Raw genomic sequence first — 12,453 nt, forward strand, 5'->3', positions numbered from 1 at the left:
GAAGCTCTTGCATCGAGGACAAAGGGCAGAGATTGCCTAGGCTATACATATCAGGCCAGATGAAGCAGCGTCCTCGCGAGATGGACTGCCGGGGTTTCAAACATCCAGGCAGTTCACTGTAAACCTCCTTGCTCAGAACCAGGGACGCTGCACCAACAGACTCAACCGTGACGGAGGGATAGAGGGATATTACTGTGCCTTCGAACGGCCAACATGGCTACTACTAGCGACAATGTCACGTTCGGCTTTATCGGCCTAGGCAACATGGGCTCAATGATGGCGCATAACCTCGCCACATATGCTCAGTCGAATGGCCTCCCCAAGATCCAGATATGGAATCGCACACGGGCCAAGGCCGAGTCTTTGGCAACGAACAACCACTGTGAACCAGCCGGTAGCATCCTCGAGCTGGCGCAGAAATGCGACATTATCCACACATGCCTGGCCAACGACGAGGTGGCCTTGTCAATATGCCGGGAGCTCTTTCCGGCGCGAAAAGAAGGACTGATGCTTGTTGACCACTCGACCCTGTTTCCGACCACGTCGTCCACTCTGAATAAAGAAGCTCGACGGGCGGGCGTATCGTTCATGTCTTGTCCCGTGTTTGGACCACCTGCCGCAGCCAAGAGTGCGGGCCTCCTGATCGTGCTTTCGGGGTCTGAGCGTGCCCGGGAGAAGGTCAAGTCGTACATTGTGCCGACGCTCGGCAAGGCCGTGATTGACTGTGGCGAGGATACCTCCAAGGGAGCGCTGCTCAAGATCCTGGGGAACAACTGCATCCTGGGCACGATCGAACTGCTGTCCGAGAGCTTTACGCTGGCGGAGAAGACGGGCTTTGACACGAATATCTTCTACGACTTCATCCGTGAGTGAATATTCCTCTTATACATGGAGTAGCAGAAGGAGAAATCATTCACTGACCAGTCCTCTGTCCCCTTTTCCCAGAACAATGGTTTCCAGCCGCGGCATGGGTCAATTACGGCAAGAAGATCCGCGACGGCACCTTCTCTGGCAAGACGGGCTTCACGCTGCCCGGCGGGATGAAGGACGCCGCATACATTCGCCGGCTGGGTGCCGAGACGGCAACTCCGACGCCCATCATCGACCAAGCCTGGAATCATCTGACGACGGCAAAGGCCATCGGGGGCGAGTCGCTGGACTGGAGCGCGTGTGCTGCCGGAATGCGTGTCACTGCCGGTCTCAAACCCTTCAAGGGCGAGGACTTTACATTGCGGACGGACCAGGCCGACGGGGTCAACGGGGCGGAACCATAGAATTCGTGGAAAACCTGTTGTAGACGTCTAAAAAAACGTGGATCTAAGAGAATGTCGCTTTGATGATCTCAACTGCCTTCTCCTTCGCCTCGAGCATATGCCAGTGCCCGACACTGTCGATGACCTCTTGCGTGGCATTCGAGCCCAGCTTCTGCGTGGTCGTTTCGCCCGCTTGCACCGTCGAGACCTTGTCTTCCTTGCCCGAGACGACGACAACTTTAGCCTGGATCTTGCCGAAATCCGGCGCGCTGCTGTTCGCCGCGGCTTCGCAAGCCAGCGCATATCCCTCGGGGTCTTGCCTTGTCAGCATCTCTCGCGCGAGGGTGACCTCTCCCCTCTTAGATTTGTAGGATTCGACGGCAAAGGCGTTCCCGACGACGGTGTCAGCAATCCCGGCCATCCCCTTCTCCCGGACAGCAGCGGCACGGCCCTTCAGCGCCTGCTGACCGGCCTCTGGAGGTGGGCTGATCGGCCCGAACAGCACCAGAGCTTTGACCTTGTCGGGCACCTTGGCGGCAAAATGCAGAGCGACCAGTCCGCCCAGCGAGTGGCCGACGACGTTGACATTGCTCAGCTTTAATTCATTCAACACAGCTTGCACGAGTTTGGTCAGCCCGGCGCCAGCACAAGCCACGAGGTAACAAGCATACCTTCAGCGTCGGCCACGTACGACTCGATGCTCGTGGTCTTCGGCGTGGAACTCCTCCCATGGCCGCCCCAGTCGAAGCGCACGATGTTGAAGTCTTGGAGATCAGGGACGATGGGCTGGTAGGCGTTCGTGGTGCCGCCTAAGCCGTGGATGAACAGAATCGTAGGTCCATCCGGGTTTCCTTCTGTCTCATAGTACAACTTGCTGTCGTTCGACGAGATGTAGCCCGTGGCAGACAACTTGGACGCCATGCTGCTTGGGTTCGTATTCGGACAAGCTCGGTCTTGGGTATCCGTAGTTTTCAGGGAAGTATTCCATCGCAGCCATGGCCGGGGTAGATTTTTATATTACGACAGTCCCATTGAGTGACGCGCTCGGTATACCCGGCGCACCAGAAAGTTTGGAGACAGGCTGTGGACGGACCAACGCCGCATTTGACCGCGTGAAGTCATTCAGGGCCTTTCCCAACTCAGGGACGTCGAGCGGCATCGGCTGCTCTTCTCCGCGCTTCTCCGCCGAGGCCTGGACACCGAGGAGCGACCGGGGGGGTGACAGGTCAGATTTCTTGAACATAGACTTTCCGACGACGGCTGCACTTGACGTGTCGCATACAGTACGAGTGGCCTTTGTCTGCGCATACTGGAGGGCCGCTAGTCGAAATTGTCAAACAGGGCTCCAATGTAGCTGCTGTACGCCTTGATCGCTCCACACGCCACACGCTCCGCTCCTGGGCCTCTCAAACACACCCCCGGTGCTCGCGATTGCTTTCGCGGAGACAGCCTGGCAGAGATGGGCGAGTCTGCGAGTTCCTGTATCTGCTCGACGAGGACTGTAGCGCCTTCCACTTGCAGCTGCTCCTGTTGTTCCTCGACGACCTCGAAGACCGCAGATAGCTGGAACGTCGACACATCCGCAAAATTTGAAAATTGTTGGACTTCGGGGTATGAAGGTCGATTCTGGGTTTTCAGGCCAGCGCTCTCCCAGAGATGTCGTCCTACGTACTCGTCGCCGACTGAGCTCCAGCCAAGCAGCGTCACACCGCACAGCAAGTTCTCTCTTTGTAGCTCGTAGAAGACCCGGAACGCACTCTGGCACGCCGCCCTCGACCGATGCTCGTCCAGCTGGAATGATATTGCAATGTCTGCCAAGTCCGGATCACGCCCATGCTGCGAGACGTGAATGTTTCCAGCATTGTCTTGCTGCTCCCCAGTCAATAGGCCATGATTGGCGTTGGATTACTCTCCACTCACGACAAAATCTAGCTGCGCAGCTGAGGCATATAGCTTGAGTGCCTCCCTCAACGCCACGTTAAGACCCTTCTGGTATTCCGGGTTGTCGTATGCTGTTCGAAATCGCTCAAGTGTCGGCTCGAGGTCTGCCATCTTGTTTGCAGTGCAGAGTCACAGCATTCGGCAGTGTCGGCATCATTCATATGTAGCTGTGCCCTGAGCACACCCGACCGTGACACAGGTGTGTCTTTCACCACCGCCCCTGTTTGACGCCACAGCGATTCTACACATACCTCCCTCCTCCTCGCCGGAGAGATGCCGGGGAGATCGACCCGGCCATCCCCGCACTTCCCCCTCCATTCCGGGCATTCACACGTCACGAGGCTGAGCCCCTTTGCCTGCCAACGGGTTGCTGAACAGGCCGAACACATTGCCGCTCACACCCGGCTTTAAGGACCGGAGTCTGGGCCGGCCAACCTGGACCCCTGAACAAACCTGAGAAGCAGACGTATGTTGTCAGAATCTTGCGATCAGTCGGAGAACACAGCCATAGTATGACGGACCACAGGCCGGACGCGGCAGGTCAGCGCTCCAGGAAAATGCAGAGAAGGCACCAGGCGCGGAGATACGGATTCGCATGCTCGAACTGTCGTCGAAAGAAGGCACGTTGCGATGGAGCAACCCCGACATGCAACAAGTGCATTGCCTCGCGTGAATCATGTGAATATGACAGGTCAGGAACCGGCTGCACGCGGATTGATTGGTGCTGACCTGGCCTGTTGCGAGTAGAGGACCGTCGGTTGCGTATGCCGTCTCGCTCGAGAACCGCCTCAAAGCATTCGAGGATAGATTTGAGAGGCTTCGCCAGAGTAGCAGCACGGAAGAACGTCAAGCCTTGATCTTGATGCCCTTTGAGAGGGCCAAGCCGGAGCGCGCAAGACGTGCTTCGGCGGACGCACGAGAGCCAAAGGATACGCTCGACGAGGATCTGGATGTTGAGGCCGCAGACTCGTCCCCACTTATACAGGGTGAACCGCCGGATGAAGCCTCGGTAGGCGTGGATGGGCGCATCTGCTTCTACGGCAAGACAAGCCACTACCACGTTGGTCCTCGGGAGGATGAGGACGACGAAGGTACGCTGCCTCGCAGCACAGAACAGCGTGAGCGGCAGACGACAGACCAACAGCAACCGATGTCCAGTGCATCCACGATATACACCACGCCAGACGTGAATGCACCCATTGAATCACCTATGCCACCGGAAGTCTTGTCTGAAATACCTAGTGAATTCCTGGACCATCTGCTCGACGCATACTGGTGCTGGGCACATCACCTGCATTTGGTCCTCAACAAGCGATTATTCCTGAGTACGTGTCTCAACGGGTTGCAATGTCGCGGAGAAAGGCTGACACGGTACAGGGGACCTGTTCGTTTCCGGGCCATGGGTGACACCGTTTCTGATATGCGCCGTACTAGCACAAGCTGCACGGTATTCGACGAGGCCCGATTCCCCAAGCTTAGGGAATCATTTCGCGGCCAGAGCGTTGCAGCTGCTCCCCAATGATATCGACAGAGGCAGCTCGATTCCCACAGTACAAGGTCTGCTTATCCTCTCGGCGCGGGAATGTGGCTGTGGAAGGACCTCGCAAGGCTGGCTGTACTCTGGCATGGCTTTCCGAATGATGCGAGATCTGGGGATACACATTGACTCCAAGAAGATGAGCTATCTGGCCCGTCAATTTTCCGAGGAAGAGCTCGCACTTCGACAGCAGGTGTTTTGGAGCTGCTTCACGTGGGACAAAACCATGAGCTTATGTCTTGGCAGGGCTCCAATCATCCATGACACGCTCGACATTCCATCAAGAGAAACCCTGATTGACGGCCAAGAGATGGACGATGAGCCGTGGAGACCAGTGTTGGGGCAGGAGCAAGAATCGATGGCAGCCTTCACGGAGCAGAAATTGCTGGGGAGTGCCCGATTTGGCGCATACTGCAGGTTGTGCATCATCATCGACGGCGTGTTGGATGGTCTCTATTGCCGGCCTCATCGGTCAAAGCAAGACCACCTGCTGGCTTTTCTCGAGAACACCATCCAGAAGCTTGAAGACTGGTCAACTACTCTTCCTGACGGTCTCTTCATCTCGATTGGAGATAGAGCCGTTCTCTGTCCGCCCATCCATATCCTGCTCCTCAATCTGACATATCATGCAACGATAATACTCTTATGCCGCCCTTATCGAACACTGTCCCCGAGAGCAAAGGACCTCTGCACAAAAGCTGCCCAGATGATCGACTCGCTGTTCACTCTGCACGTGCGTCGTTTTGGGTTCCGGTTCATCACGTACCTTCAGACATACACCATGTTTGTTGCCTGCACAATCAACGTTCTTGACCTGAAGGAGAACGAATCGTGTAACCGACGCAGCGGCGATGGCCTGGTCTTGGCTCAAGAAGCAAGTGTGAGGTTGAACTTTGGCCTGGAGGTGCTGCGACAAGCCGGTGCGACACCTTCAGCCGCAAGGTGTGCCGCAGTCATTGTGCAGCTGCTCAGACAGTGGTCGGACAAAAAGGTGGTGCGAGGCGCAATCCAGAGCTCGCGAGACCATCGTGGCCATAGTATTGTCGCTTCTCCACGTGCAAGGCCGCCATCGAGGTCGTGCGCAGCGAGCGCGGGTGTCTTAGTCGATCCTACCACAGGACCAGCACAGACGAGCGAGGGATCCCCTTCCCATGCACCACCAGCATCGAATTCGCTTCCGGCTTTCTCCCCAGAAGTTAGCAGCAGCAATTTCCAGTTCCACGCGTCCCCGTCGACTGCGCAACAACCACAAGTACAAGGACGGGCACTAAACTCAGCTCCTTCGCCTGATGTACAGAACAGTATGGCATATCAGTATAACGGCAGCGTGAGTCTCCAACAGCTGTGCCCAGATGGAAGTCCCTACGCCGATGCCAGCATATCAAATTTTGTCAACATGGGCATCGAAACTCCGATGCGATGGCTGCCTGATAATATAGTCGACGACGGCAGCTGGATGTTGATGACAGACTTCGGCAACGGCTTCCTTGAGGTATGAGACCTCGGCCATGTCGCTAGACAATGGATTCGGAAGATATTGACTGAACTACTCACCAAGTGCGAATCGGCATCCACGATACAATGCAATGCCCGCAGGGGCCGTTTGGACAGACTCCGTAGGCAGCGCTTCTCTCGTTTGGAACCTTACACGACAATCCTGAAGTCGCCGGAAAGGTTCCTCACATAGAGGATTCATGGAGGCCCAAGGTTCAAAGACGGTATTTCGGAGAGCAACGTCTTCAAGTCTGATCCTTTCGAAGACAACTCCACAAAAATATGGACCGCCGAACTGTACAAGTAGAACACACAATGCCACGCTCGCAAGTTCAATAAAAGTAAGATGATCGCGGGCGCGTTGTGAGAGTGCTAGTCTAAAGCATATTGCCATAAAGTGCAATGCAGATGGTACGGCGGATCACGGCTCCCACCGCGACCTCCTGATCTCGAAACTACACGGCTTCGAACCATTCTGGCCATCCCATCAAGTGATCTCAATCGACATCTGCAAGCTATCAACACCAGATACCAGGCCCTCGGCACGACAGCAATCAAGATGCTGCCCTCTCTCGCCACGCGCCTCACCTTCTTCCGCTCCCTCGTCCCCCAAACCCGTTTCCCGCACTTCCCACAAAGAGTGCTCACCTCCAGCACATCCCAGCAAAGCAGCTTCAGCACCTTTCTTCGCAGCTCGATATTCCCGTCCCGGCTTGCGCGAGCTTCGCCATCACAGCCACACCTACACCCACATCCACACCCACAAGTCAGATTATCTCTGGACACGCAGGTGCAAACAAGAGGCATGAAGACTCGCTCTTCGGTCAAGAGACTATGCGAGAGCTGCAAGGTATGAGACATCCCGCTCTTTCTGTGTGTATATATGTCTTTTTGCGCGAAGCGGCATTGGACGTAGCTTCCCTCTCGCTCCGCGCACGCCTGGTGTGCCCTTATCAAGCACGTCCAGAAGATGGTTCGAGAACTAGGATTACGGATCTCCCAGGCTAACGCTTGATGTTTGTGTGATAATACAGGCCGTGCGCCGCAAGAACCGCGTCTTCATCATCTGCGATAAAAACCCGAAACATAAGCAGAGGCAAGGGAAATAGGGAAATACAGAAATACATGGACTTGAGGTGCATCCGACGACAGACGACACATGGCAGACTGGCGGAAGGGCTGACCGCCCTTAGGAGCGACTAGAGACCTGGCCGCTCGTTCGCTGAGAGCTGCGACTGCTGGAAGTTTCTCTGCAGCTGCGACCTCACACGGCGCCTTCGAGGAAACTACAGTACCAAGGGTTTGTGGTTGATGGAAGTGTCCCGAGGCAAAGGGCTACTTCACCGGATCTACCTGCACGACTTTATCTCCTCAGAACGAAATGATGTTGGCGATGTCTGCAGCAAGAAGTGGCGTGAAAGGAAAATGCCCTCTTCGGCATGGCAAACACGCAAGCTTGACGCCGCTCGAAGCGTATGCGGTGGTCCTCGACTGGCGGCACGGCGCCCGTCGCATCGAAAGATGTCAGCATACTTGGTGACGAAGCCACGTCGGCAGGGAGATATGTGCTAGCTGTGTACCACTGTGGCCAGATTGGAAGGGAAAAGAAGAGATATATCGGCCACGGAAGTCGACATCATGTTCATTGTTTTCTATTTCGCTTGGCGTGTCGCATGGAAAAGCATGTCTGAGCTCCAACGACATAGAATCTTCACTCGTCAATTCGAATCCGCTTGAGGCAGCCTTGCATCTAAGCTATGCAATCATGCTCCTCCACTCACACCTTCTGATGACATTCAAAGACACCGTGCAGGAGTCCGCTCAGCCAGAAAGTTGTGAACCAATACCCAGTCAAGCCGCTGAGCGATAGCCGTGAGCGATTCTGAGCGTTTTGGTGCCACTTCCCGCGCATTCATCACAGTAACACAATACCGATGCCTCCTCTCTTGCTCTCATCCGGCTGATTCTTCGAGTTGACACCGCCATTGATGGTCTTTGTCCGCCAATTGTACAGGTAGTGATGCAGTTGGCCATCGCCAGCGCCGAACTTCAATTGTTCCAGGAACAAGGGATTGTCGTGCAGTGTGAGAGCATTGAATACGTCGAACTTGGCCTAAGAACCGGGTGGTCAGCCTCTCAGAATACCAAGAACAGTATGAAAAATCTCACCTTCTTTGCCTCGATCAACAGATCCTGTCCCAACTGGAGGAGTCTCTCCTTCAGGCCCTTCTCCTTGGGGTTGAACGCATGCTCAGTGGCATAATAGAACATGTACGCCGCTCGAATCTTGTCGTGCTTCTTGCTCATCTCACCAATGACGCTGCTCTCCAGACAGTAAAAGCTGCCAAAATCGGTGATCTTGCCATCATTTCCTTCCACTACAAACGACCAGACTACTTGCTCAGCTGGTTTTTGTCGGTTGAGGAACCAGTGCACTATTTCTTCTCTGGAGAATATCTGTGCAAGGTCAAACCGATCCAGGTACCGCGAGAGCAGATCGTGAACAGCATCAACGTCTTTTTCTTCCATTTTCCGCCATCCGGTCGTGCTGGTACTTGGAGGCAGTTGATTTCGAGCAATCATCTTTGCTTGTGTCATATTCGGAGGGAGAGGAGAGAATCCGACTTCGTACAATTTCAGCCAATCGAGACTCCGATGGTAGTATCGACAGCTGCCAACAGGAGTAGGTAAGACGACACCGCCGGTGTAAATGGCCTGGTAGACGCCCTCCAGATGACACCGTCGCGTGACCTCCTTGATCAGGACTGGAGCCAACCTCCGCGATCTCAGCTTCTTGTGAACACACATGAAGTTGATTTCCACCACATCGAGGACGTTCTGTCGTATCCTCAGCTTGATGGGAATGCCAAAAATGGTTGCTACCAGAAGACGGCTGGGACCTTTCGCACGAACCCCGATATGCCAACTCTTCTTCCAGTCAGGCGACTTGAGAGCCCAATCTAGGAAGACAGCGGAATAGTTGAATCGGAACATTGCGTGGTCATCTTCGACGTAATGTAATGAAAGCAGCTTGTAGACCTCCTTCACCTCGTCCTCTTGTGTCAAGTCCAGCTCCACCCATTCGTAGCCTTCTGGTAAAGCAGCAGCGGTCTTTGGCACCAGATCCGGAATGACTTCTTTGATGGGTCCGTCAGGCTTCTCTTCAGGCTTCTCATCAAAACGAGGCACTGGCTGAGTGGCCCAGAATTTGTATGATGCCATGTCTTTCTGATTTTTTCCAGTTATCGACAGTCCGCTGAGCAACTGTGACACGTCCATCTTTTTGAGTAACTCGCCTGCCTTCTCGCGGGGGATCCCAGCCAGTTCGCCTTTGAGTGCCGGATTCGCATCGAGAAGGGTCTTTACCACGTCGTTGGACAACGACTTGGAGGCTTCTGCAGGTTCGGATGACTTGTTACCAGTAAGAGCCGACACTAGCTTGGCCTTCTTCGATTTCTTCTTTTTCTTCTTCGACTTTTCTGCCGTTGCGGTGGTCCCTTCGACAGTGCCCTCATGGTCTTGTTCTGCGTGTTCCTCGGCTTCCGACTCTGACTCTAGCTGTTCTTCGGGAGGGGCACCCTGAGGTCGGGATTCAGCCATTTTGGAGAAGAAGAGTTCCGTTGGAGGCGTGCTTAGAGTTATGGGAAAGGAGGGTAAGGGGCAGAGGGTGAAAGCCTAGATCTTGTTAGTTTGGTGTAAGATCGGGCGCTTCTCACTTGCAGCTCACCAGGAACTCAAGTTGCAAGGAACCCCACCGACGTCACTTGGCCAGGCTGAGTTGGGTTTGGTGTGGAGGGAGTTGCCTGTTTCAGCCTTGCAGTGGGTGTAGTCAGGCTGCCGTGCAATGAGGGGCCTTCTCTAACTACAGCCAACACGAAACCTTTCTTGACACTACTGACGAACTGTATGTTTTCTCCCCAGCAGAGGACGAACTAGAGCGCTTGAGTGGTCGGTCCGGCTGGAGAGGCTAGTGCTGGTGCTGGAGTCGTGGCCCGTGCTGGGACGGGAGTTCGTGGTGGTAGAACAAGAGGTGTCTCGAGGGGAGTTTTCTCGAGCTCGGCCCGAGCGTGATCAGGCAAAATCGATGCAATCAGACGGAGGAGATCTCTTTGGATTGCTACTGCGTCCCTCTGGATGGCTAAAGTGTCCCTCTGGATGGCGAGCGTGTCCCTCTGGATGGCGAGCGTGTCCCTCTGGAACACTAAAGCGTCCTTTTGAAATACGACCGCGTCGGGATGCTGCGGGGTCGGTCTCATGTGCAGATAGATTGTGAGCAGGATTGTTACAACGAAGGTGAGGACGGAAATTCTAAAACCGTCCGAAGCGAGTTCCAAGGCGTTACCCATAGCGAGATACTGATGCAAGGTTGACTTGCACAGCTGCTAGTGCACGAAATAGTATTGATAGATGTGGAGAGGAGAAATGGGAACATTCGACAAAGGGTGGACCGATGCATATAAGGAGACACACACGAGGCAGGAACAAGTGGGCAAGCTCATCTTTCAGCAGGTGCCTCCAAAGCCATAATGGCAGAGGAAGGTTGCAGCATGACTGATTGGCAATCCGGCCTCTGGACTTTCCAAGAGGACCTGAGATGCAGAAAACTCTGATGGGATGAGCGAGTAATGCTTCGTTGTCTGCACAATTCATTGAACCTTCCTGTGGTCGCACGCAACACATTTGATGCATTAGACTTCGCTCGTGTCAGGAGGTCGAAAAACATATTCATCAATCTGAAAGCCGTCTATGTCAGCATCTTTGGACGAGCCTACTTTCTCCAATCCTCAAACGCAGAAATTGACGTTGGGTTTACGGCGCGATGCAGGTATGAGAATGTGAGTCGACGTTGAACAGCTTTTGTGAGGGCTCCGTGGCCCTAAATTCCTCCGTAGCTAAGCTACCTAATTACGGGTAGTCAGTGATGCCCGAGCAGCCCGAAGTTCCCCCAGCAGGCTCCAGGCTCTAGGCAGCACCCTCGCAACCCACTGCCGCATGTGGCTGGCCCTGGCTGCCCCAGTGTTTCCTCGGCTCCTCGTAACTCGTATCTCGTACCCTAACTCGGGCCCCTCATTTGTTCCGCTGCCCGCATTTTGCATCCGCCTCTGCACCTGTCTTCCCCGGATTTCGTTCAACTCGTGTTTCGCGGTCTTGGTACGAACCTAAGGTACCTTACGCACACCACTGCTTGTTGTTCATAACACGACACAACCGCTCGCAATGGCAGGTCGGCGGTCGTCAGCATCCACATCGACATCGCTTCGGACATGGGATCTCGCCTCAGATCAGCCTGCCTCGACCTCCACGACCTCGCCACTGACTCTTGCCTCGTGGACCGGTGGTCTGCCAACAACTCTCACGCAACATCCTCCCACCGCGGCCGAAATCGCAAGATACCCAGAATATACCATCTACCCGTTCCAACGGAGCCAGCAAATCGCGCCAGACGTGCCGCCCCCGGCAGATCCATACGATCCGTTCTTCATTCCTCAGGCGATCCTCTTCGATGCGCCCGTCTCTCCTCAACCCACGTCCAAAATCCTGCAGCTGCCACCCGAGATCCTGACACTCATCTTGGAGAAAGTCAAGATTCCCTACTTCCAGGTCTCGCTCGCGCTCACATGCAAGACCATGGCCCGCATCGCGTCTCAAAGGAACGTCATGTCCCCCTGGCGCGGCTACCGTGACAAGGACGGCCTGTTCCGCCTGCTCGAACGGAAGAACAAATGGATGCCACCGTCGCTCAACCTATGTCGCGCATGCTTCATGTTCAGACCCCGAGACATTGCATTCTGGGAGAGGCAGCTGAAGAGCCCCGAGTTCGACTGTATATACGCCAACTGGTACGATATCTTCGGCTGGTTCGATCAAACTTACCAGCAGCACCGGTGTCCGTGGTGCACCATCTTGGGATACACGGCCTATTTCCGCGAGGGGCAGTTTATCGAGGATCGAAAGAACGGGCCGCGTACGAGGACCCAGTCAATGTGTCCTGATTTGACCAGGAGGATTGATCGACCCTGACAACGAGGAGGAGGGACGAGTTGTTTGCATGATCTACAGTACGCTCCACTCACATGCACACATGAAACAACAACGTGCATGTACACCGTGGCACAGTTCAATGTACATCTATCAGCCTCGAGGACAACGAGGCACGACTCCAGAGCAACCATCCTTTGCATACCACGCTAGCTCCTCGCACGAAGAAGTCATTGTTTTCAACAGCGC

General features: G+C 54.8%; 6 protein-coding genes across 6 annotated transcripts; 3 read left to right on the top strand and 3 right to left on the bottom strand.

Annotated features, from left to right (window-relative positions):
* Positions 1-213: 213 nt before the first annotated feature.
* On the top strand, positions 214-1,274 carry G647_01605 (uncharacterized protein; the record flags this gene model as incomplete). The annotated part of the gene is made up of 2 exons (XM_008725004.1): positions 214-865; positions 946-1,274. The coding sequence occupies 2 exons, from the start codon at positions 214-216 to the stop codon at positions 1,272-1,274; spliced, it is 981 nt and encodes a 326-aa protein (XP_008723226.1).
* Positions 1,275-1,317: 43 nt separating this feature from the next.
* G647_01606 (uncharacterized protein) lies at positions 1,318-2,174 on the bottom strand (the record flags this gene model as incomplete). Its single annotated transcript, XM_008725005.1, has 2 exons — positions 1,318-1,868; positions 1,925-2,174. The coding sequence occupies 2 exons, from the start codon at positions 2,172-2,174 to the stop codon at positions 1,318-1,320; spliced, it is 801 nt and encodes a 266-aa protein (XP_008723227.1).
* A 399-nt stretch (positions 2,175-2,573) lies between these two features.
* On the bottom strand, positions 2,574-3,305 carry G647_01607 (uncharacterized protein; the record flags this gene model as incomplete). The annotated part of the gene is made up of 2 exons (XM_008725006.1): positions 2,574-3,122; positions 3,174-3,305. 2 exons carry the CDS (start codon positions 3,303-3,305, stop codon positions 2,574-2,576), a joined length of 681 nt encoding a protein of 226 aa, XP_008723228.1.
* A 484-nt stretch (positions 3,306-3,789) lies between these two features.
* Positions 3,790-6,229, top strand: G647_01608 (uncharacterized protein; the record flags this gene model as incomplete). The annotated part of the gene is made up of 4 exons (XM_008725007.1): positions 3,790-3,863; positions 3,942-4,351; positions 4,418-4,519; positions 4,572-6,229. The coding sequence occupies 4 exons, from the start codon at positions 3,790-3,792 to the stop codon at positions 6,227-6,229; spliced, it is 2,244 nt and encodes a 747-aa protein (XP_008723229.1).
* Positions 6,230-8,140: 1,911 nt separating this feature from the next.
* G647_01609 (uncharacterized protein) lies at positions 8,141-9,825 on the bottom strand (the record flags this gene model as incomplete). The annotated part of the gene is made up of 2 exons (XM_008725008.1): positions 8,141-8,338; positions 8,395-9,825. 2 exons carry the CDS (start codon positions 9,823-9,825, stop codon positions 8,141-8,143), a joined length of 1,629 nt encoding a protein of 542 aa, XP_008723230.1.
* Positions 9,826-11,442: 1,617 nt separating this feature from the next.
* Positions 11,443-12,246, top strand: G647_01610 (uncharacterized protein; the record flags this gene model as incomplete). The annotated part of the gene is made up of 1 exon (XM_008725009.1): positions 11,443-12,246. One exon carries the CDS (start codon positions 11,443-11,445, stop codon positions 12,244-12,246), a length of 804 nt encoding a protein of 267 aa, XP_008723231.1.
* Positions 12,247-12,453: the final 207 nt, after the last annotated feature.

Source organism: Cladophialophora carrionii (assembly GCF_000365165.1).
Source record: "Cladophialophora carrionii CBS 160.54 unplaced genomic scaffold supercont1.1, whole genome shotgun sequence".
Classification (NCBI taxonomy): Eukaryota; Fungi; Ascomycota; class Eurotiomycetes; order Chaetothyriales; family Herpotrichiellaceae; genus Cladophialophora; species Cladophialophora carrionii.